A 24,388-nucleotide genomic window follows, 5' to 3' on the forward strand; every position below is an offset into this window, starting at 1 on the left:
GCATCAGAATGGGGAAGAAAGGTGATGTAAGTGACTTTGATCGTGCCAGATGGGCTGGTCTGAGTATTTCAGATACTGCTGATCTACTGGGATTTTCACGCACAACCATCTTTACAGAGAATGGTCTGAAAAAAAGAAAATATCCAGTGAGCGGCAGTTCTGTGGGCACAAATGTCTTGTTGAAGACAAGGTCAGAGGAGAATGGCCAGATTGGTTCCAGCTGATAGAAAGGCAACAGTAATGTTATAACTGAGGTATGCAGTAGAGCATCTCTGAACGCACAACAAGTCAAACCTTGAGGCGAATGGGCTACAGCAGCAGAAGACCACACCGGGCGCCACTCCTGTCAGCAAAGAACAAGAAACTGAGGCTACAATTCACACAGGCTCACAAAAATTGGACAATAGAAGATTGGAAAAGCGTTGCCTGGTCTGATGAGTCTTAATTTCTGCTGCAACATTCAGATGGTAGGTTCAGAATCTGGCATCAACAACATGAAAACATGGATCCATCCTGCCTTGTATCAACGGTTCAATCTGGTGGTGGTGGTGTAATGGTGTGGGGGATATTTTCTTGCAACACTTTGGGCCTATTAGTATCAATTGAGCTCCATGTCAACGCGACAGCCTACCTGAGATGCTTCCTTTTTTGACCACAGTGTTCCCATCTTCTGATGGCTACTTCCAGCAGGATAACATGTTATGTTATCAAGCACAAATCATCTCAGACTGGTTTTTTGAACATGACATTGAGTTCACTGTACTCAAATGGCCTCCACAGTCACCAGAACTCAATCCAATAGAACACCTTTGGGATGTGGTGGAACGGAAGATTCGCATCATGGATATGCAGCCGACAAATCTGCAGCAACTGCATGATGCTATCATGTCAATATGGACCAAAATCTCTGAGGAATATTTCCAGTATACCTTGTTGAATCTATGTCTTTAGGATTAAGGCAATTTTGAAGGCAAAAGGGGGCTAACCTACTTGTTAGGTGTACCTAAAAAGTGACCTGTGAGTGTATGCTTATAATGTATGTAAAAAAAAAAAAAAACTATCATTAATCGACGTGAAATTTGGAATAAGATGTCAATAATCTATTTTTAACCAATCAGTTTTTGGATTAAAGGTCATTTTGCAATCACTTTTGTCAACATGTAGAAAATTAATTAAGGTTTTTTGACCTTGAATGGATTTAAAACTATTGTAGGAGACACCCAAACAGAATAAGGAGATCCTTAAAAGAGGGAATGGGGTGACTTTTATAGTGGTTTTAATAATAAGATTTAGCCCCACTACAAAGGTTTAACACACACAGACAGTCATTCTCAGTTCAGCCATGCAGGTGTGTGTGTGTGTGTGCAGTTATTAAGCAAGACAGTGAACAACATCCTGCATAAACACACTCATTAATCTAAATATACCACCCACCCTTCCTTCTGTCTGCATGTGATGGCTCTGCATGTGATTGTGCGTGTTGTTGTCATGCTGGTTGGTCGGAGAGCAGATGAGATCTGTCACATGAGGCGAGAGATCAAGCCCTGCTGCTCTCTTTCCCAAAAGCACTGCGAATCGGAGGGGGATTTTTCATTTGACTCAGCGTTCCTGCTTAATCTAATAGTGTTTGCAGTGACTCGCTGAAGTTCTGCGAGAGAGATGAACTACTCTGCAGCGCTACTTAACTAAAGAATGGGTGTACCTAAAAATGACAAATTTGACATTTGTGTAGCCTGGTGTCTTTTGTAATCCAAATCTTTTTTGTTTGTTTGTTTGTTTGTTTTGTATAATACTAAATGAGATGTTTATCAGAATGGTCATGCTGCTCTTTTTTGTATACCACATTAAAGGCCAGCTATGATGCAAAATCAACTTTTAAAAGCTGTTCGGACAGAACTGTGTGGAGGTTGGCTGCATGGTGGTGCAGTGGATTGCACGTTCACCTCACAGCGAGAAGGTTGCTGGTTTGAGCCTCGGCTGGGTCAGTTTCCTTGTTCTCCCCGTGTTTGCGTGGGTTTCCCCCGGGTGCTCCGGTTTCCCCCACAAGTCTAAAGACGTGTGCTGTAGGTGAATTGGATAAGCTAAATTGACCGTAGTGTATGTGTGTGAATGAGCATGTATGAAAGTTTCCCGGTGATGGGCTGCAGCTGAAAGGGCATCCAATGCGTGAAACATATGCTGGATAAGTTGGCAGTTCATTCCGCTGTGGCGACCACAGATTAATAAAGGGACTAAGCCAACTTTTTTTTTTATTTTATTTCCTGGCGTCAAAATAGGTGATTTTGAGGCCGACCAGAATGTAACGTAGGAGTGCAGTTCTCCCCACCCACCAAATTGATTGACAGGCACATATTAACATGTCTCCATAGTAACACTTATAAACATGTCCACAGAACAAGATTAGCTAAGAAACAGTGATTAAAAGATCTGTTCCAACTCTCTGTGATCAGCTGCAATTCAAGAATGAGTTTTTTTTATTTATTTTTTTTAAACAGAGCATGTGTGTAATAAGGACAACAAAATAGTTTTGTATTTCATAACTGCTGGAATTACCACAGCTGTATAAGTACAACTATGAATGAGGATGCTTTAATCATACAACAAGAGTCCTGGTTTGTGGACGTTAAATCTGTTACACACCTTAAATGTACATATCAGTACCTAAAAAATTTAAATGGTATTGTACTGTTTAGGTACCATCTACATTTAATATATTGATATTAGTTAATATCATTACACTTTTGAAAGAGTCAACCCAGGATCATTCTGAAAATGTACCATTATATAAATTTCTGGAGAACTTCAACTTCATGTCCCAGGAGCTTCTCCTTCCTTAAACCCAATCAATAGTGTTTTCAAAAGCACACCCACTTCCCTAAACCCATCCAACAGTTTTAAAAAGCAATCCAGAAAAGGAAAAGCCCTCGCTTGATATTTACCACACTATCAGATTTTACCATTCTTTAAAGGCTCGTACAAATGCTTTTTTTGTTTGCGTTTATTGTCAGCGTTTTTTTAGATGTTTTTCTGGGTGTCGAGCTGAAGAGTATACAAAATCACTCCTTGACGTTTGATGGCATTACACAACTTTAAGCTTCTGACACTTGCTTGTAACACAGAAGACAGAAAGTTGACACACTTGTTGTTAAAGTTACTGGCGATTTGAACAAGCATGGATAGTTCAAGTAGCAGCTCCAGCTCTAGCGATGAAGAAATGATTATTGTTCACCAGTGCAATAAGCAGCTCCACGTTCGGCTATGGATCGGCTATGGGCATCTTCTTCAATGTGTGCTCGCATTGACAATTTTGCTCTTGAGTGTCTCCACGTGCTGTTTACTGTAACCGCAGCAGCTCTGTGCACGTGACCAAAAGTGGCAATCTGAATGGTGGAGAAGATTTTGATGTGGCGCATCAAAACAAAAAAAACAAGCATGATGCGTTTCTTTAAAAATTACACTTTTACGCCTGGCATTTTGTGAGTTGGTGTAAACAATTAAATTGGTAACCTTTATTTCAGGGGTGGCCAACCCTGTTCCTGGAGAGCCACCTTCCTGCAGATTTCAGTTGCAACCCATATCAAACACACCTGAACCAATTAATTAGGACCTGAACACCACGTGATAATTACAGGCAGGTGTGTTTGATATGGGCTGCAACTGAAATCTGCAGGAAGGTGGCTCTCCAGGAACAGGGTTGGCCACCCCTGCTTTATCTAGACACAAGATGTTAATCATTGATGGAAAACACTCCGATGTGAACAGGCATTTACCCTGTTATTTACAGGTTTATTTTATTTTTTGGCTTCTGTTCTTGTCGTACCTGCTTTCTGGAACCGTTCTTCACCGGACTCGACCTCTGTAGTCATGGTCAACTCCTCTCTGCATCATTTTGAGGTTATCGGTCAGTTGGTAAGCGTGAAAAGAAATAGCATCATACCGCCCTGTAGCATTTGTTCTGAAGACGAAATGCAGAACTTCTTCTGGCTACATAATTTTTGATCTCCTGAAATGAATATAGGGCTACGTTTTCAGAATGAGGCTATGCTGCAACGGGTACAACTACAGTGACTGCTTGTGTACTTTTATTCCTGAGAGTGCAGTTAAAGTAAAAAGTGACCTTGATTGTATGATTGGATATGCTTATTACACTTTTTGTTTCTGGAAGGATTTTATAATGGATGTTATTTACAATTTGTGAAGACTTTGTCATGAACTATTTATGTTACAAATAAATGCAGTATCTATTCATGAAAGGATACTGTAAAATGCTCCATAAATATTTTAAGCAGCACTTTTTAGCATTGGAAATAATATAAAAGCACATACATTAGCATAACAGGGCAATTCCTGAAGGATCATGTGACTTTTGAGGCTCTTGCTATGTTGCTGAATTTGACCATATTACCCTATTTTCCTCCATATTTCACTGTATTTTGATCAAAAGATTGAGCCTTGAGGACTTAATAAACACGCACTGTAAAAAGTGATTAGTTGACTTTACTTTAAAAAACTGAGTAAACCTGTTACCTTACAATAAACAAGTACATTAACACTTTAAAAACTACTGGGTTCCACCGAATTGATTTGTGTCTGGAAAACATAAAGGAATTAAGTTAGCATAGTAGTTTTTACAAATTTAAGTGTTGATTTAAGGATTAAACATAAAACAATTGTGTTGTTTCAGCTCATTTTAAATAGTTGGAACAAACAGCAAACATCTTTTTTTATTAAGTAAACTGTGTATAGTTATAAAAAATTAATTGAAGTTAACTAACAGTTAACTAAACCTTTCCAAGTTACATCAGGTTTACTCACTTTTTAAGTAAAATGCTTAGTATGTAGTAAATTTATAGACTTAAATATGGATAAAATAAAAAATAAATATTGACGTTCCTTTACAGCTCTTACGCAAAGATAATAATATAATAAGATTATACTTGTGTTATAACCAGGACACACAATGGGGTTCTTGGATTTGTGAATGGGACCCTGCTGGTATTTTTGAGTTTGTTTGGCCATGAGAGAAGCACACAATTATGAAATTCAGTTAATCACCTTTAAACAACGTGCAATTGATGATGAAGGAGAGAGAGGGGGTTATATAAATGCCTTTTATTAGAAATCAGCTCAAAGAAAAGATGAGTCACATAAACCTTTTATTTGTGGATGTTTTCTTTTTCTTCTGTGCTGAAGCATCAGCTTACCTCTCTTCCAAACAGCAGATTGAAATGTCCTCCAAAGTTCTTTCAAACACACATGATTAGGGTTACACACACAGAAAAAAAAAAAAAAGGTTCTTGAGTTTTTTTTTGTGGTAGTTGAGAGACTATTTATCATCGTTAAGTGGTTCTTTGGCTTGTAATCATAGGGAAATTAACTTCATAGCACCAGTAATGCTCCTTAGGGGAGGTTAAGATCCTAAGTACAGTTGAAGTCAGAATTATTAGCCCCCCTGTTTTTTTGTTTTTTTTTCTTCCCCAATTTCTGTTTAATGGAGAGAAGATTTTTTTTCAACACATTTCTAAACATTAGTTTTTTAAAAAGTTTTAATAACTCATTTTTTATAATTTATTTATTTTATTATTGCCATGATGACAGTAAATAATATTCTATAATAATTTAATAATATTTCTGTACAGCTTAAAGTGACATCTTTTCCCCATCTCTTTAAATGAAATGCTTAATTTTATTACATCCAATCAGATCACAGCAGAAAAAAACTACCACGCTCACTTTTTAATATTTTGTTTCTCTAGAAATTGCATCACAATACGAAGAAACAAAAATGGTTGCAGCTCCTGGTTCATATAAACTTAAAAAAAAAGCCTATATTTAATGGGGACTTGAATGTCCCTTTAAAGCAACAGACTCTAGACACCTCTTCATGTTGGCAGTGCTCACATCACTCAGCCCTTTTCATTTGGTTACAAGATTCATCCACAATGAGTTCATGAATACAGAAAGTATTGTTTTTTTTGATTGTCAAATTTTACAATCATTCAAATTCCACCTTGCAACAAATTAGTTGCAGTAAACTGTTGTAGAGAAAAAAAAAAAAACGCATTACATTTCTATTGCTTATGCTTAGGCAGTGCCTGCTGTTTGTCAAAGTACCCCTTGAATCCCCCCGATCAGTGAATGGCTGCTGTTTACTGGCTGCATGAACTGTGACTTCAGTCCACAAGCCCGTCACTGGACACTGCCTTCATTTCTCAGCTAAAACAGCACTGTTTATGATTGTTGGATATGTTTGTCTTAAATAGTTACTTATTTTCAAATGTCAAACATCTCTAGTCAATCTCTTGACTCTCCCTATGTTCATGTGTCATATTGCATACTCTCACATATACAGTATACATTTTTTTTGCATATTTTGTTTATGATTTATATTCTAATAATAATTAATAAAAAAAACTGATTGTAATTTAGATTAGAAAATTTCATATTTACAATATTATGAAATCATGCACTCATGGGTACCTGACAAAAGTCTTGTCATCTCTAAATTTTAGAAACAACAATTAATAACTTGACTTCTAGCTGATCATTTGGTATCAGAAGTGGCTAATATGAAAGCCAAATACCTCTAGATTACAAGCACCTTGACCTTCTTTGCTTTCAGGAATTTTGATGTGGAGACTGAAGTATGGGAAGGTGCACTATCCTGCTGATGAATTTGCTCTCTCCTGTGATTTGTAATGTAATGGGCAGCAAAAATGTCTTGATACCTCAGGCTGTTGATGTTGCCGTTCCCTCTGCAGATCTCTCGCACGCCCCCATGCTGAGTGTAACACCAAACCATGATTTATCCTTCACCAAACTTGACTGATATCTGAGAATCTTGGGTCCATGTAGGTTCCAATAGGTCTTCTGCAGTATTTGTGATCATTAAGATGCAGTTCAACAGATGATTCATCGGAACATCTACCTAAGTCAAGTTAATATTTGTTGCTCTTACATCTGGGATTAACAACAAGACTTGTGTCAGGTGGATGTATGTAAGGCAAGTCATCAATTTCTTTATGGCATGACTGCATTCTTTATGGCAATCACTGATAATTGACTATTAGAAAGTCATATTTTGCTAACATAGAATAAACTATATTTTGTATTGCAATAATAATTATCATTATTACAAAGGATAGATAGATAGATAGATAGATAGATAGATAGATAGATAGATAGATAGATAGATAGATAGATAGATAGATAGATAGATAGATAGATAGATAGATAGATAGATAGATAGATAGATAGACGGACGGACGGACGGACGGACGGACGGACGGACGGACGGACGGACGGACGGACGGACGGACGGACGGACGGATATTATGAACAGTAATTCCACATAATATATATTTTTTAAATGTATGAAATTTATCTCAGAAACCCTCTAGAATAGCAAGTGAAAATTGTTCAATGTGCAAATGGTTGAATATTGTAAGTGTTTTTGACTAACAAAGTGCAGTACTGGCTATGAATTCTTTTATGGATGACATTACTAAAACATTGACAACAACACCAGACTGTGTCATTCATCTTCCAGCTTAAACAGGTCTTGTTTTGCGTCATATACTGATTTTTATAGATAAAAATACTCTTCTTGGCAGTGGTATAAAAAAAGAGCATTAACCTTGACGCATGGTCATTTTCAAACAGCCAGTAGAAAATTACAACAAATCTAAAAGAAAAATGGCATAAAACTTTCTAAAACATCACAACTCGGCAAACACAAACAGACTCATTCGATTTCTTCAACGTAAGGTCACACGACGCAAAACTCCCACTGGAAACAAATTCTGCAGCAAACAGTTTTCTTCCCCAAAGGCACAAACGCTCCCAATTCTCCAGAGAAATCCTAAGCTTTCTGCCAGTGCTGGGCAGCAGGAGATCCCGTCTGTAGCCCTGCGAAAAACACCTGGTACCTGTGCTTCCATATCAGGAAGGCTCCGAGCAGGCAGACGATGGCCTGGGCCAGGTTGAGCAGCACCTGCAGGAGGTAATACATGGGCAGAGTGCTGGTGATGGCACTGCAGTCTGACACAGCGCTGAAGACGAACATACGAGCGATGGGATCCTCTGGGTCCAGGGTGCAAATACAATCCTCACGCATTTCCCTGCAGCTAAAGCTGTTGGTCAGGGTGTAATGGTAGCACTGGAAGGCGATGACCACCACTGACATAACCAGACCCATTGTGCATAAGAAGAAATACAGGAGCTGGGTGGAAAAGAAAAAGCATTTATATAGTCATTAGTGGTCCCTGCTGAAATATCAACAACAAATTGAAACCATTACAGATGTTATACTGGTTGTCTTATGTTTTTAGCTATTAATTAGCTGCTTATTAACATATTACCTTTACAGTATATTATGCATGATCCTATTCCACGTCCCAAATTTGACTCAATATCTAAGCCTTTCTAACTGTTAATTAACAGCAAATTAGACATGTATTAAGGCATTAGTCATTGTTAATATTTTGTTTATACACTGTAAAATACTGTATTACATGGTTGCACTTAAGGGAACCTCTTATGCCTCTTTTTACAAGATGTAAAATACATCTGAAGTCTTTAAAGTGTGTTTTAATACCCAAAAGATCCAACAAATAATGTTTTATGACTCTTTGAAACTGCCCCTTTTAGACTTTTATCCAAACGTTGGCATTTTGGTGGCTGTCGCTTTAAATTTAAATGAGATTGTGCTCCCAGCTCTATTTTGAAACGAAGGCAGAGCTAATGACTTCAAAAGTTGGTTTATTGTTATTTTTCTCATTATATATGGATATTTTTAAATCATAAATATAAATGGGCAGTGAAAAAACCTAGTTTTACTGATTTAGAAACAGAAATAAGGGATTACCTGTGTATGATAAAAGAAACAAAAAATACTGAAGTAAAAAGAACTGTTAATTATCTTAAAGCCTTAAATATTCTCTTTAAATCGTTGTAAATTTTTTGTATTGTATTTATTTTGTTGTCAATTTAATGTTGTCATTACCCTTGTATGTCCAGTGTTCTAAAACTGCAATTAAAAAGAGCCGGAGCTAAAAAAAAAATGTTTATGTGACAGCATAGCAGCAGATTAAAAAACGGCTGCTTCTCACTCAGGGCTGTTTATGCTAATGAGGGAAAGATTGTCTCCAATGGGCGTGGCTTTTCCCCTCTGATGACATGTACAAACAGAGAATGTCAGTGAAAGTGTTTCTGCAGACTGTTTTTATGAAGTGTGATTATAAAAAGTGTAATTAACTTTAACATTTAACATTAGAGGCTGGCTATACTCACCATTGCCACACAACTGTGTTTATGCATCTTATAAATGTGATTTAAGTAACTCTGCAACTCTCACATGGTTGCTCACTGAAGCCAAGCAGGGCTGCCTGGATGGGAGACCATATGGGAAAGCTAGGTTGCTGCCAGAAGTAGTAAGTAATACCAGTAGGAGGCACTCAACCTGTGGTCTGTGTGGGTCCTTATGACCCAGTATATTGACTTTGTACTGCTCAGTGAGTGCCGTCTTTCAGACGAGACGTTAAACTGATGTCCTGACCATCTGTAGTCCTCAAAAATCCTGGGATGTTCTTTGAAAAAGTGTAGGTGTTAAACTCTGGCATCCTGGCCAAATTTGCAATATGGCTTCCGTCGTGTCATACAGGTGGATACTGCACACTGGTGGTTTGTTACGTTGGGCAGGAATTTGAAACTAATTTCCAAAAAAAAGTTTAAAGCGCTTTGATTGTTCAGAAAAGTGCTATATAAATGTCAGGAAATATTATTATTATTATCATTTAAATGATTCAATTGAAACAAATTAACATTTAGTCATTTTAACTTTAATTAATTAAGCTGACTTTAAGATGCTTGTATTGCTTACTTAATGTGAAAATGTAAGTTAAAACACGATAAACTTGTTATAATTAACATAAAAAATATGTTGACGTGAGTAATTTATCATATAATTATATTATTTTTACAGTTTAATGAGGATTAATGTGTAACCGTAATATTACCTTCTGTTGGCTTCATGTTAAAACCCATAAATCCTAATGAATATGTGCCAAAATATATGAGAAACCATTAAAATGAGCTTGTTTTAAGGGTTAAAGTTTAATTGTTGGCGACACGGTGGCGACACATTTTTTTTGGTCAAGAAAGGTCTATATAACATTTCCTCCATACTTACTGTACTCTGGAAGGGCCTTAATCAGCAGTAAGGACGTATTTCTGTCACATTAAACAATCACTGCACACAGAAAGCAAATTGATGTGTCTATATGGTGGACACGATTGGCGTAGGAGGCGAAAATCTAGCTGTGACAATCGGTTTATGCTTAACCATTCTCCAATGAATGCAAAAGGGTAAATGCGTTTACATGACCACATGCAAATTCAGCTTATTAAGCTTAATCAGGTTAAAATGTGCATGTAAGCGCACTCATTGAAGACTTGCTCATCTTTAGAGCGCAAACGTGACCCTGGTCCACAAAAGAAGTCGTAAGTGTCAATTCTTTGAAATTGTAACCTAACATAATTGAACAGAAAGCATTATTGAGCTTTTGTCACTGTGAGCAAATTTGAACATTGCCAACTGATCAATGTTTATAAGTGGATATAAGCATAACTTTAATTAACTCTTCATCATGCAGAGTGATTATGTCTCTTCAAAAGACATATAGTTGCTTTCACCTGGATCTTTATCTAAACGTTTTTAAAGGTTTGGGTGAATAGACTGGAAAAATGGAAATGACATTTTAATGGACTAAAACGCCTATACTTGTTCATTTGAAACCAGCTCAGGCTTCTGGCTTGATGACTCAGGAATGTTACTGCCAATGTTGATGGTCAATTAAATATCGAAAATATGTCTCATTAAAGGAAGAGTATAAATTTAGGTTTTGTCATTTAAAGGCATAGTTCACCCAAAATTAACATTTTCATAAAGACAGATAAGAGACAGAAAATGTTCTGTGCAACAACACTGCTTTTAAATGTCATTCTCCTATAAAACCAAAGCACCATGAGAGTATTTTACATAAGATTTCTTTTTTAAAATCACTTTTTAATACGGAGGCAAATGTCTTGTTTAACATTTGCTCTACATCCACTGACTACTTTATTAGGTACACCTTACTAGTACCAGGTTGGACCCTTTATTGCCATCAAAACTGCCTTAATCCTTCTTGGTACAGATTCAACAAGGTACTGGAAATTTTCCTCAGAAAATGTTGGTCCATATTGACATGATAGCATCACACAGTTGCTGCAGATTTGTCGGCTGCATATCCATGATGCGAATCTTCCGTTCCACCACATCCCAAAGGTGCTTTATTGGTTTGAGTTCTGGTGACTGTGGAGGCCATTTGAGTACAGTGAACTCATTGTCATGTTCAAGAAACTGGTCTGAGATTATTTGCACTTTGTGACATGGCTCGTTATCCTGTTGGAAGTAGCCATCAGAAGATGGGTATAGGGTCATAAAGGGATGGACATGGTCGGTCAGCAACAATACTCAGGTAGGCTGTGGCATTGACACAATGCTCAGTTGGTACAAATAGGCCCAAAGTGTACCAAAAAAATATCCCCCACACCAGTACACCAACACCTGCCTGAATCATTGATACAAGGCAGGATGGCTCCATGCTTTCATGTTGTTAATGCCAAATTCTGACCCTACCATCTGAATGTTGCAGCAGAAATCGAGTCTCACCAGACCAGGCAACTTTTCTCCAATCTTCTATTGACCAGTTTTGATGAACCTGTTTCATCAAAATTGTAGCCTCAATTGTAGCCTCACTTCCTGTTTTTAGCTGACAGGAGTGGCACCCAGTGTGTTCTTCTTCTGCTGTAGCCCATTCGCCTCAAGGTTGGACGTGTTGTGCGTTCAGAGATGCTCTTCTGCATACCTCAGTTATAATGAGTGTTTATTTGAGTTAATGTTGCTTTTCTATCAGCTCAAGCCAGTCAGGCCATTCTCCTCTGACCTCTGACATCAACAAGGCATTTGTGCCCACAGAACTGCCGCTCACTGGATAATTTCTTTTTTTCTAACCATTTTCTGTAAACTCTAGAGATGGTTGTGCATGAAAATCCCAGTAGATCAGCAGTTTCTGAAATACTCAAACCAGCCCGTCTGACACCACCAACAATGCCACGTTCAAAGTCACTTCAATCATCTATCTTCCCCATTCTGATGCTCGGTTTGAATTGCAGCAGATCATCTTGACCATAGCTGCGTCCCAAATGGCACACTATACACTATGCACTCATGCACTATGTACTTATGCACTTACACACTCAACAGGATAGTATATGTATGTAGTGCTGTCCCAAATGGCACACTAATGTTTTTTTACTAAGCGGAAATTCAAACCGTTTCCCTGATGACGTTTGACTGTTGCCAAATCAGTGAAATAAACGACTGAATTATCAAGTAATACCTGCCGTGAGTATTGCCGCATTTACCATCCGGAGGCGCTATAATTACTCTCGTAGGAGAATTTTGCTTTCACTATCCAAAATAAATAAAGTTATTCAACATGTGCGTTTGATCGCTCCGCCCCTTCCGCTACGTAAGCAAACCTGCGGTCGTTGAGTGCGTGAAGTGTCCATCATTACACACTTCGTTTTAGCGGCTGAATGAGTGCATCATCCGGGTAATTAAAGTGCACTTATTATTTTGAGAGTTTTCAATGTGAACACACTACTTACACTATTTATACTACAAAATGGCGTAAAATAGTGCATAAGTATGCGATTTGGGACGCAGCTCATGTCTACAAGCCTAAATGCACTGAGATGCTGCCATGAGATTGGCTAATTAGAATTTTGCTTTAATGAGCAGTTGGACAGGTGTACCTAATATAGTGGCTGGTGAGGGATTAGGGATTAGAACATCATGGAGTAAGTAATTGACCATTTTATATGAGACTTTTTAAACTTCTGAATAAATAATTCCTTTAAAGTCCACATGAAATCACAATTTACAATGTTTATTTAGCTGTTAGCACACATTAGCCCCTTTCACACATACAGACCTTTCCGGAAAATTACCGGCAATTTTCCGGAAAGGTTGTATGTGTGAACAGGTCCTTTTTGAAAATACCGGTAAATTCGTTCTGGCTATTTTCCGGAAAGAGAAGTTGTAACATTACCGGCAATTTGCCGGAATGCTGCGCTGTGTGAACGCAGAAGGAATATTTCCGGAATAAGCGCGTGCACGTTTAGAACGTGCTGACGTAAGACTTCTGCTTTAGCCAATCACAACAGTCAGACGCATTTACGTCCGCGCGGTTTGTGAGAATAAAAGCCTTTGAATATTTTTCCAGACACATTTAGCTGCTAGAAGTTAGTCAGATAACGTTTATATGTTCTCCTTAATGCCAACTGTGCAAATAATCATCGATAAGATGCTTATGATAAGCCGTTGTTTGTTTACCTTCAAGCTTTGCGTGTGCCCATGAAACAGCCTGTGAACGGCAGCACACGCACATATTATGAACATCTCGACATGCGAATATGATCCTGTGAAAGTTGTTTACAATATTGATCATCAAAAGAGTTTGTAATTTAGTCAAATGTTTACAAATACAAGCGCAGCCGTTTAAAGCTCATTTGTGGTGAATGATGTCAGAATTTACCGGTATTTTGGAATGGATGTGTGAATGCTCTTTTCCGGAAAATTTCCGTAACGTCCTGGCCTGTGTGAACAGCGCTTTTTTGAACATACCGGTAAAGTCGTTCCGTAAATTTTCCGGATATTTTCCGGTATCACTAGCCCCTTTCACACAGTGATACCGGAAAATATCCGGAAAATTTCCGGAACGACTTTACCGGTATTTACAAAAAAGCGCTGTTCACACAGGCGAGGACGTTACGGAATTTTTCCGGAAAAGAGCATTCACACATCCATTCCAAAATACCGGTAAATTCTGACATCATTCACCACAAATGAGCTTTAAACGGCTGCGCTTGTATTTGTAAACATTTGACTAAATTACAAACTCTTTTGATGATCAATATTGTAAACAACTTTCGCAGGATCACTTTCGCATGTCGAGATGTTCATAATATGTGCGTGTGCTGCCGCTCACAGGCTGTTTCATGGGCACACGCAAAGCTTGAAGGTAAACAAACAACGGCTTATCATAAGCATCTTATCGATGATTATTTGCACAGTTGGCATTAAGGAGAACATATAAACGTTATCTGACTAACTTCTAGCAGCTAAATGCGTCTGGAAAAATATTCAAAGGCTTTTATTCTCACAAACCGCGCGGACGTAAATGCGTCTGACTGTTGTGATTGGCTAAAGCAGAAGTCTTACGTCAGCACGTTCTAGACGTGCACGCGCTTATTCCGGAAATATTCCTTCTGCGTTCACACAGCGCAGCATTCCGGCAAATTGCCGGTAATGTTACAACTTCTCTTTCCGGAAAATAGCCAGAACGAATTTACCGGTATTTTCAAAAAGGACCTGTTCACACATACAACCTTTCCGGAAAATTGCCGGTAATTTTCCGGAAAGGTCTGTATGTGTGAAAGGGGCTACTGTGTGAAAGGGGCTATTGTTAAACTTAAGGTGAACGATTAATATACTGCATGTTAGTATCTTTTCCTTAAAATCTGACTATTTGCTTCTGTTTCAGAATATCAGTCCTCTGATGACATCAGTTTGACAGCTTAGGCAAGATATGCTTAGCCACGCCCGTCTGTTAGTTTGATGCAAAAAAAATAAATAAATAAATGAGAGGAGGAGCTCAAAAATAAAACCCCACCCCCTACTCAAAATTCTATTTCAGTTGTAAAAACATCATCATACTGGACTAAAAGTCTGCAGCAACTTCAATTTCACATGGACTTCAAAATGACAAAATTAAACTCCAGGCCTGCTGCGGCAGATTGTTACCCCTGGAATCCTTACAGAGATGCTAGATGAATCTGAAATGAAGTAGCATATCAGTGCATGGAAATCCTCCATTTTTTGTTCACCTTTATAACAAACTGAAGCAACGCTCTCTCATCAGGCACTCTGGTGATACAGAAGAGGACGAATCCCAGCAGAGACACCACACACATCTGCAAAACACCACATACAGTAGTTTAATGCAGCCGCTGTCACTTAAACATTAAATGCACCATATATAAGCCAATCATGCATGCTAATCCACTTTTATTAGGCCAGTTGGAGATGATCATGTGCATCTCAGAGTCTGTTGGTGAGAAAGGCTGCTATTGTCGCCATGCACGCACACGCACACATCGGTTTAATCTTATTTGCAGTGCAGCAAACCTCCTAAGTTCTACTCTCTGCCAGGCTTGTCATGAGCCAGTCATAACCCTCGTGTAATCAGCATTGTGCAACTCAGCATTGACTTGTCATCTGATAATATATTGACTGCCGCTGCAAATTGAATAGTTTGACCCTCCTCCCTCCCAGATATCTTTATCTCTCACGTTTTTTATCTCGCTCTATTCTCCTCTGTCTCTCTCTCTCTCTCTCCCTGTGTGTTTCCCCGCTCTTTTTTTCTCAGCGTGATTGGAGTCTTGTGACTAACGTGTGGTATCTAATTTGATTGTTTTTCCCAGGATCTGAGGCAGAGAAGACTTGGTGACCTCAGCGTTTTTCTCCTGGAACAGCAGCTTTGGTCTCGTGAGGCCTGAACTTGAGATGCTCTCTGATCCACCTTATGGCTGCAGAATAATGTATGTATAAGTGTGTGTGTGTGTGTGTGTGTGTGTGTGTGTGTGTGTGTGTGTGTGTGTGTGTGTGTGTGTGTGTGTGTGTGACTCAACATAGTCATCCTATAAAGACATTGCTGTAGGTTTTATTGCCACATTAGCTAATGTTTTACACTTTAAAAGATTTATTACAGGATAATGTGTCAGAGTTGAGCAGGCAATGTTCTAAAAATCTTAATACTGTTTTTATTTTATATTTATTTAATTTATAATTAATTTTATAGGGGTTTTAACCTTTATTATGATATAGGACAGTGGAGATTTCAGGAAGGAAAACATTGGGAGCAGAGAGAAGGAAAGGATCGGCAAAGGCCATCGAGCCGGGAATCGAACTTGGGTCGCAGTAAGAACTTCTGTGCAATACGTCAACACACTTTTACCACTAGGCTATTGGCGCCAACATTTTATTTATATATATATATATATATATATATATATATATATATATATATATATATATATATATATATATATATATATATATATATATATATTTATGTAATTTTCATTTCAGTCATGACATAATATTTTTCAACTGAAACTATAATGTATGATCACCATATATTTAAAAAAAACTTTTAGAAGAAACTTATAGAAACATACAGTTGAAGTCAGAATTATTAGCCCACTTTGATTTTTTTTCTTCTTTTTAAAATATTTTCCAAATAATGGTTAACAGAGCAGGGGAATTTTTATAGTATGTCTGATAATATTTATCAGACAAATATGCATATAACACTATTTTAGGGACAAAATTATTTGCCCTTTTAAGCTATTTTTTTTCTCGATAGTCTACAGAACAAACCATCGTTATACAATAGCTTGCCTAATTACTCTAACTCGCCTAGTTACCCTAATTAACCTAGTTAAGCCTTTAAATGTCACTTTAAGCTGTATAGAAGTGTCTTGAAAAATATCCAGTCAAATATTATGTACTGTCATCATGGCAAAGATAAAAATAAATCCATTATTAGAAATGAGTTATTAAAACTATTATGTTTAGAAATGTGTTATAGAAATCTGCTCTCCATTAAATAGAAATTGTGGAAAATATAAATAAGCGGTCTAATAATTCAGGGGGGCTAATAATTCTGACTTTAACTGTATAATCTGAGAATTACCGGTATTAACCAACTGGTTTAAATACATTTATTTATTTATTTATTTATTTTTAAAGTGTGACTCGTGATTGATGAATAGCAATTCAGATGCATGCAATACATTTTTAAACAATTATTTTATTACTTTTTTTGGATTGTGGCTCATGGTTGAAAAATACCAATTTAAATTTTTGCAACATGCTTATTTATTTTTAACCCAAAATGTAAAAAAAATCATTCATTCATTTGTTCATTTATTCAAATATATATCAAAATCATTACTTAAACTTTAATTTTTAAAATTAAAAAGCTGTCGCCTCACAGCAAAAAGGTTGCTGATTCGAGCCTCGGCTGGCTCATTCGGCGTTTCTGTGTGGAGTTTGCAAGTTCTTCCAGTGTTCCCATGGGTTTCCTCCGGGTGCTCTAGTTTCCTTACAGTCCATAGACATGTGGCACAGGTAAATTGGGAAGGGTAAATTATCCGTAGTGTATGTGTGTGAATGAGTGTATAGATGTTTCCCGGAGATGGGTTGCAGCTGGAAGGGCATCCGCTACGCAAAAATCTGCTGGAAAAGTTGGCGGTTCATTCCGCTGTGACGACCCCAGATTAATAAAGGGATTAAGCCGAAAAGAAAATGAATGAATGAATGAATAAATAAGTTTCAGTTAAACAATTGACTTGGAAATAAAAGTGTCAAACAAACTGTATACTTGTAATGTGACCAGAAACTCACATTTCAACTCACATCAGACATTTTAACAAGAAATCAGAGTTGATGGTACTTTACATTAAAGTTCCACAATTAACATTAGTTACTATCTAAATAACTATTCCAAAGAGTTTATTAATCTGAGTTCATGTGTTTTAGCATTTACATATTTACTACCAGGGTCAGTTTTGCATCAAAGTTGATATTTAGCTGCCCCATGTTGGTGTTTCATAACATTACATTTTTTACAAGGTGGGTCATTGGCCGAACGTTCAACCCCCAATCTGGAGGACTATCACATACACACATACACTACGGAGAATTTAGCCTACCTGATTCACCTAGCGCATGTCTTTGGACTTGTGGGGAAACCGGAGCATCTGGAGGAAACCCACACAAACATGGAGAGAACATGCAAACTCCACACAGAAATGCCAACTGACCCAGCCGGGGCTCAAACCAGCGACCTTTTTGCTGTGAGGTGACATCGCTACCCACTGCACCACCGTGCCACCCTATGTTTCAGCATTTGACATTTTAAAAATCAAATATTGCATCTAATTTTATTTAATGGACCCGAGCTAATATGAATTATACAGTTTTATTTGAATTAGAATGTTGCCAAAGATAAACTTGACAAAGACTTGTTTTAGATATTTTTTGTGTGAAAAAAGAAATAAAAAATAATACAAACTTCTAACTTTTAAACGTTTTATATCAAGTTTAATTTCACAAGTTGATATTGCACCATAATCCTTGATGAAATAATAGATTTATAATATCCAAGTCATCTGAAAGCTGATGCATACAGTGTTGTCACTCTGATTGATCTACGTGACTGGACATGCATGTCTGTACACAGAAATTGCTTTAAGCTGGCTTGAATCTTTTGTAGAATCCTTCGCTATTTATAAATGTCCAGTTTGATCTTACCCGCTTATGTTCCTCAGACAAAAATACTGTATAACTGTTGTATTTTTAGATTTATTTAGCTGAGGAACTTGTGGTTTATTAAAATGTAACATCTTTTTTTTTTTCGTTATAGACTTCTGTGACTGGAGATCACTGCTAAACAAGCTAAAGTCGTTGTGATTACAGTAGCACTGCTGGTAGTGTTCCTTTCCAGACTTCTTGCAATATGACACTCTCAATGTTGTTCCTTGTATCAGCTTTAAAACTCAGGATTTACCATCAGAAGTTTTAGCATGTCAAGTCTTCAAAGCTTTACATTTTCTTCAGTTCTTCACCTGCTTAACTAAAGCTAATACTAAAGCTACTGGTCAAAAACCAGTTTTCTAAAATAAAAATAAAAATTCACGATGAATGAAAAACTAAACTAAACTAACAACAGTTACTAAAATGATGAAAAATGAAATAAAATGAAATAATAATTGTCAACATATTCTCTCTTTTTTTGGTCTAAATTTCTTAATGAAACTAAAAACAAACAAGTCTGAAAATAGTAATACAAATAATATGAAACCATAATAACCTGGTGTGAACAACGCAAACCACATTGAATCTGATTTAATGTGAATTTGATTAATTTCAATATGCGGTTTTAATTAGATGCATTCTGCACAGCAAAAATATTGTCTTGTTTCTAGTCTAGTTTTAGGCTTAATAGAATTAGGCTTTCTTTCAGAAGACAAAACAATAACTTTTACTTTGTACAGAAAATATATCTTGATTTAATTTTTTCAACAAGAAACAAGACTTCTTCTTTGGCTCTTTGGAACAAGTCCTCCATTTAAACTTGTCCATATGATAACGACTTCTTTTTTTTTTTTAAACACCTTCCTGCCGGCCTGTCACCCTCATTCAGTCATACACTACGGACAATTTAGCCTACCCAATTCACCTGCAGCATGTCTTTGGACTGTGGGGGAAACTGGAGCACCCGGAGGAAACCCACGCAAATGTAGGGAGAACATGCAAACTCCTCACAGAAATGCCAACTGAGCTGAGGTTCGAACCTGCGACCCAGCGACCTTCTTACTGTGAGGCGATTGTGCTACCCACTGCACCACCGCGTCGCCCCCAGCTTGCATCATTGTTTTTTTTTTTTTTTTAATTTTTTAAACAACGCTTGTTGCTGCCAAACAATATGTCATGAAGTTGGGCCAGTCATCAAATGTATATTTCCTTTAGCTGGATGTTTGTCTGATGTTTTTTGAAAGTCATTACTTGCTTTAGGGCTGCACGGTGTTCACGTGGGTTTCCTCCAGGTGATCCGGTTTCCAAAGACATGCAGTATAGGTGAATTGGGTAAGATAAAATTGTCCGTAGTGTATGTGTGTAAATGAGTGTGTATGGGTGTTTCCCAGTGATGGATTGTAGCTGGAAGGACATCCACAGCATACTGTAAAACATGTGCTGGATAAGGTGACGGTTGGTTTCGCTGTGGCAACCCAGATTAATAAAGGGACTAAGCCGAAAAGAAAATAAATGAATGAATTACTTGCTTTTACATGTAGAAAACATTCAACAAAACTGTTCCCTATGAGGGATAGTTCATGAATATTACCTCCATGTGTGTGTGTGTGTGTGTGTGTCTGGGTTTCTGCGTCAGAGGGCGGGGCCTCAGGTTTGAAATCTCCCGGGTTTGCGCGTGCACGTGAATAACTTGGTTTCGTTCGTACGTCATGGCGAAACACCTAATGAATCGGTATCAAGGCGACTCGTTTGAAGCACTATGAGTCGACTCTTATAGATGAATAAACAGTTTTAAACACTGTACACTAACAGATTTAAGCCTTAGCTGGATACTTCACTTCACTTAGAGCTGTGTTACACACTACATGGAGGGGAATTTTCAAAAACCCATAATATGGGCTCTTTAATTATCATTTACTCTCCCTTGTGTGGTTTTAAACTTTTAGGAGTTTCTTTCTTCTGTTGAACACGATAGAAGTTTTTTTAAACAATGCTGGTTGCTGGCAACTCTTGTTTTCAACAGAAGAAAGATAGATAAATATGTTTTGAAGAAATGATAAGTGAGTAAACGATGACAAACTGTTTGTTTTTTGAGTGAATTTTCCCTTCAAAGTTTTCATGCTGAACTTTTGAATATTTAGAGAAAATTCAAAAGTGTTTGCTTTACTTTATGGGAACATTAGCAAAACATTAATAGAGCATTTGAGCAGAAATTTCATAGAATATATGGCCCAATCCCAATTGTATTTTTGTATCCTTACCCCTTCCCCGTGGCCCTTGAAACAGAGTGTGAAGGAGAAGGGCTTCAAAATGTACCCCTAAGAAATGGGAAAACACTACAACACTTGCACACATCATCATATGTCATCGAGATCTCTTTCTTCATATGAGATCAGACGATTGCGACTGCTGCAGTTTTACCAGTCAGGGGCGCCGCTGGCTGCGGACTGTGTCGCGGATAAACGTGAAGAGGGGTGGGGGAAGGGGGTGCGTGGGCCCCTAAAAATTTCTCTGCAGGCCCCCAAAATTCATAAGCCCTTAGAACCCTGTGTGGCAAGTGTATTCTGGGAAGTTTTCTTACCCCTTTGTTTCAAGTGTGATCCTGAAAAATCTCTGTTCGAAGGGGTATTTACCCCTTCCCCTTAGCCCTACGCCTTCAAGCTAAAGAGAATTGGGACACCCCTACCCCTTTACATGAATGTGCAAAATGAGGGGTACGGGCAAGGGGAAGGGCTAAGGGGTAGAATTGGGTTTGGGCTTAAGTCAAATATGAAAACCATGAAAACATTTTTTTTTAAATGATTAAAAATGAATAACTTTTAGTTTATATAAAATATAACTTCATAATACTCAATTTTTTATAATGCAAGTGAAATTACTTGTAAAGTTAACCTAAAGTTCAACTTAAAAACTCAAGGCCTCAACTAATTTCTTACAGTTGTTTCGACAGACTTCCACAGCACATGACCTTATAAATGAAAGTGTAAACACTCGACTTCATTGCTCTTGGGTGTGACAGCATGCCTTACACCATCTTTGTTATTGCACTTTTGCAATTGATCATAATCAATTCACACTCAAATATGATATTTGCCACATTAAAAAAAAATAAATGAATAAAATGAATGAATCACAGCACTAACACTTGCAGTGCAAAGTCAAATATTATTCACTGTGTCACTCGAATGTACACATGCTTGCTTATATGTACTGTATGCTTATGTACAGTATAGCCACAGGGTCGATGGATCCAACGAGGCCTCATGCATGGCCACCAAAAGAGTAAACAAGGCATGCTGGGAGTTCAAATTCAAGCTTACAATGATGCCGGCCCAATGGGGCGTCTCCCGGGCCAGCAGAGAGGAGCTAATGGCAAGCATGAGGAAGGCCACAGCTGCCACTGCGATGCCCAGCAGAAGCTGCAGGAGAGCCACCAGCAGAGGAAAGCGGCAGCCACAACATTTCTGGGCTTCCTCCGGCACCGGGCCTCCAGTCTCTGCCTTTGCCTTCTTCTCACTGCTTTGGTTGCCTCCTACCTTCGGATTCATTCCCAACCCCATAATTCCTCCTTTCTTGTGCAGAGGTTCTCAATCTTCCTTTAAAAACAGACTGGACGCTCTTGTTTTTTAGTCCTTTTTTTCCTGCCGTTTCTTTTGCTGGACTGTTTCTTCACACTGGCCTTCCCCTCCCTCCTCACTGGAGGCTTCTCTCTCTCTCTCTCTACTATTCAAATTCAGAAAGGGCTCTGAACTAATATGGAAAACATTTGGAGCAGATTCCAGAAGAGCCGCATATAGAGCACTGGAGAGAGGAGACGGAAAGGAGGGAGGCTGGAAAAGGGGAGGGAATATGCATGAAGGGGGACTCCAACACACGACAACTGCTAGTCTCCCTGAAAGCAAACAGGAAATGGGGATCTTACAAAGCAGAAAGCTTCTCGTCACTGGCGAGAGTTTGAGTCCTGCCAGCCTCACACTGTGTGTGATCTATTCATAAACAGCCTGGAGTCAGTCACATGATTCTGATGAAGTTACGTGACCTGTGGGCATGTGAGAGCGGGTTACAGTTAATCTCTTATGAATATTATGAGTGAGTGCAGATGTGCTACGTGCTCAATTCGTTTTGTGTTAATTATGGAGAGTTGTTAAATACATGCAAGACGTGTTTCTTATAATGGATAAGTCTGTATTCGGCTGGACCTTTAGTGGAACTGTTTTTCTTCCCCCAATTTGCTTTGTATGGAGGAAAGGCTTTGATTTAAAGCTCATAATGGGTTAATCTTCTGAAGGCTGGATATTGACAGAATGTGGTCTATTTTCAGACATACATCTATGTGCTGTTGTGTTATGTCACACCTCGCTTCAGATCGAATGTATAAGGAAAGAAATCTCAGTAGATCAAGATGGCAATTCAAGCCAAACATTGCACACATGAAAAAAATATGTAGGCTATATTGAATATTACAATTACAATTTGTTTACATGAACAAACAAAATTCAAACTAAATAAGTAAGATTATCAGAATGCAACTCTTTTTGGTAATCTGTATGTGCGTGCGTGTGTGTCTCTGTAAAAACATTTGACAGAATAAAATCTATACAAAAACAATTAATAGAAAAGTTTATCTGACCTTCTATAACTATAAACTCTCTCTCTTTCTCTCTCTGTCTCTCTCTCATATTATGTACATGCTGTTCTATTGTTGCTTTGATTATTCTATGTTCTTAACTGTAAGTCACTTAAAGAAGTGTCTGCCAAATATTGATTATAAATTGACAAAACATATAAGTAATTACAGGGCACAATACTGTTATTCTGAAGACGTAATAAACAAATAAATAAATGAAATAAATAAATAAATAAATACATATATAAATAAATAAAACGTTTTTAGCATTTATTACACATAAAATATTTTTATATATTTAAATTTTAACTAACAGATTATTTTTTGTACATGTAAAAAAAATGAACTCTGAAGACATTTTGTCTGAATTGTTATTTATGAATAAACACAACGAAAAATTTTATAATAAACAAAAATATTTTACTAGCATTTATTATATATACAATTATTTATTATAATAATGTTTAAATTAAATTTAATTATTTCTTTTAAAAAAAGTTGTATTTTGCAGTAGTGAATAATATTAATATAATTAATAGTTAAAAATAGTAGGCCTGTAGTAAATAAATAAAAATATTGTGTTGTATTCCCTAATTTCAGGGGCATCCCGGTGGCTCAGTGGGTAGCAAAATCACCTCACAGCAAGAAGGTCGCTGGTTCGAGCCCCGGCTGGATCAGTTCCATTCCTGTGTGGAGTTTGCATGTTCTCCCTGTGTTTGTGTTGGTTTCCTCCGGGTGCTCCGGTTTCCCCCACATGTCCAAAGACATGTGCCTGTAGCCAGGGGTGGTTCCGGGCGGTTCGAAAGACCCATCCCTCACTGATAAAGTCCAGAATTTGACACCTATATGAGCTCATTTATCCCATTTTTGACTGCTATGCCATCATAAATTGTGAAAATTATAGATAGAAGAAGCCTTTAAGACAATAACATTTTTTATTAAAATTTTAATTAAGTGGCCAAGGAAAGTTGAGCTGGCCATTTTTTTTGCCAAGGCTACTGTTTTCATTTTAAAACGAATAACTGCAAAAAAGGTCCACTTTTTCAGAAAAAAGAACCACCCCTTTCATTAGGCTGGCTTCAGGACTGGTGAATTGGATGAGCTAAATTGACTATAGTGTATGTGTGTGAATGAGTGTGTATGGATGATTCCCAGTGATGGGTTGCAGCTGGAAGGACATCCGCTGTATAAAATATATGCTGAACAGGTTGGCGGTTCATTCCGCTGTGGCGACCCCTGATTAATAAAGGGATTTTATTTTTTTATCTTAT

At 37.6% G+C, this 24,388-nt stretch overlaps 1 protein-coding gene and 1 long non-coding RNA gene across 2 annotated transcripts; one reads left to right on the forward strand and one right to left on the reverse strand.

Moving 5' to 3' along the window:
- Positions 1-5,099: 5,099 nt before the first annotated feature.
- Positions 5,100-22,242, reverse strand: sspn (sarcospan (Kras oncogene-associated gene)). Its single transcript, NM_001037580.3, is given in 3 exon segments — positions 5,100-8,221; positions 14,995-15,081; positions 21,811-22,242. Coding segments are annotated over 3 exon segments (687 nt in total). The 5' UTR covers positions 22,051-22,242; the 3' UTR covers positions 5,100-7,861.
- Positions 15,331-23,098, forward strand: LOC137490727 (uncharacterized). Its single transcript, XR_015514837.1, has 3 exons — positions 15,331-15,708; positions 15,995-16,087; positions 21,719-23,098. It is a non-coding gene; the product is annotated as an uncharacterized LOC137490727 (long non-coding RNA).
- The last annotated feature ends 1,290 nt before the right edge of the window (positions 23,099-24,388 follow it).

This window comes from Danio rerio, chromosome 18 (genome assembly GCF_052040795.2).
Source record: "Danio rerio strain M-AB ecotype USA chromosome 18, GRCz13ab, whole genome shotgun sequence".
Taxonomy (NCBI): domain Eukaryota; kingdom Metazoa; phylum Chordata; class Actinopteri; order Cypriniformes; family Danionidae; genus Danio; species Danio rerio.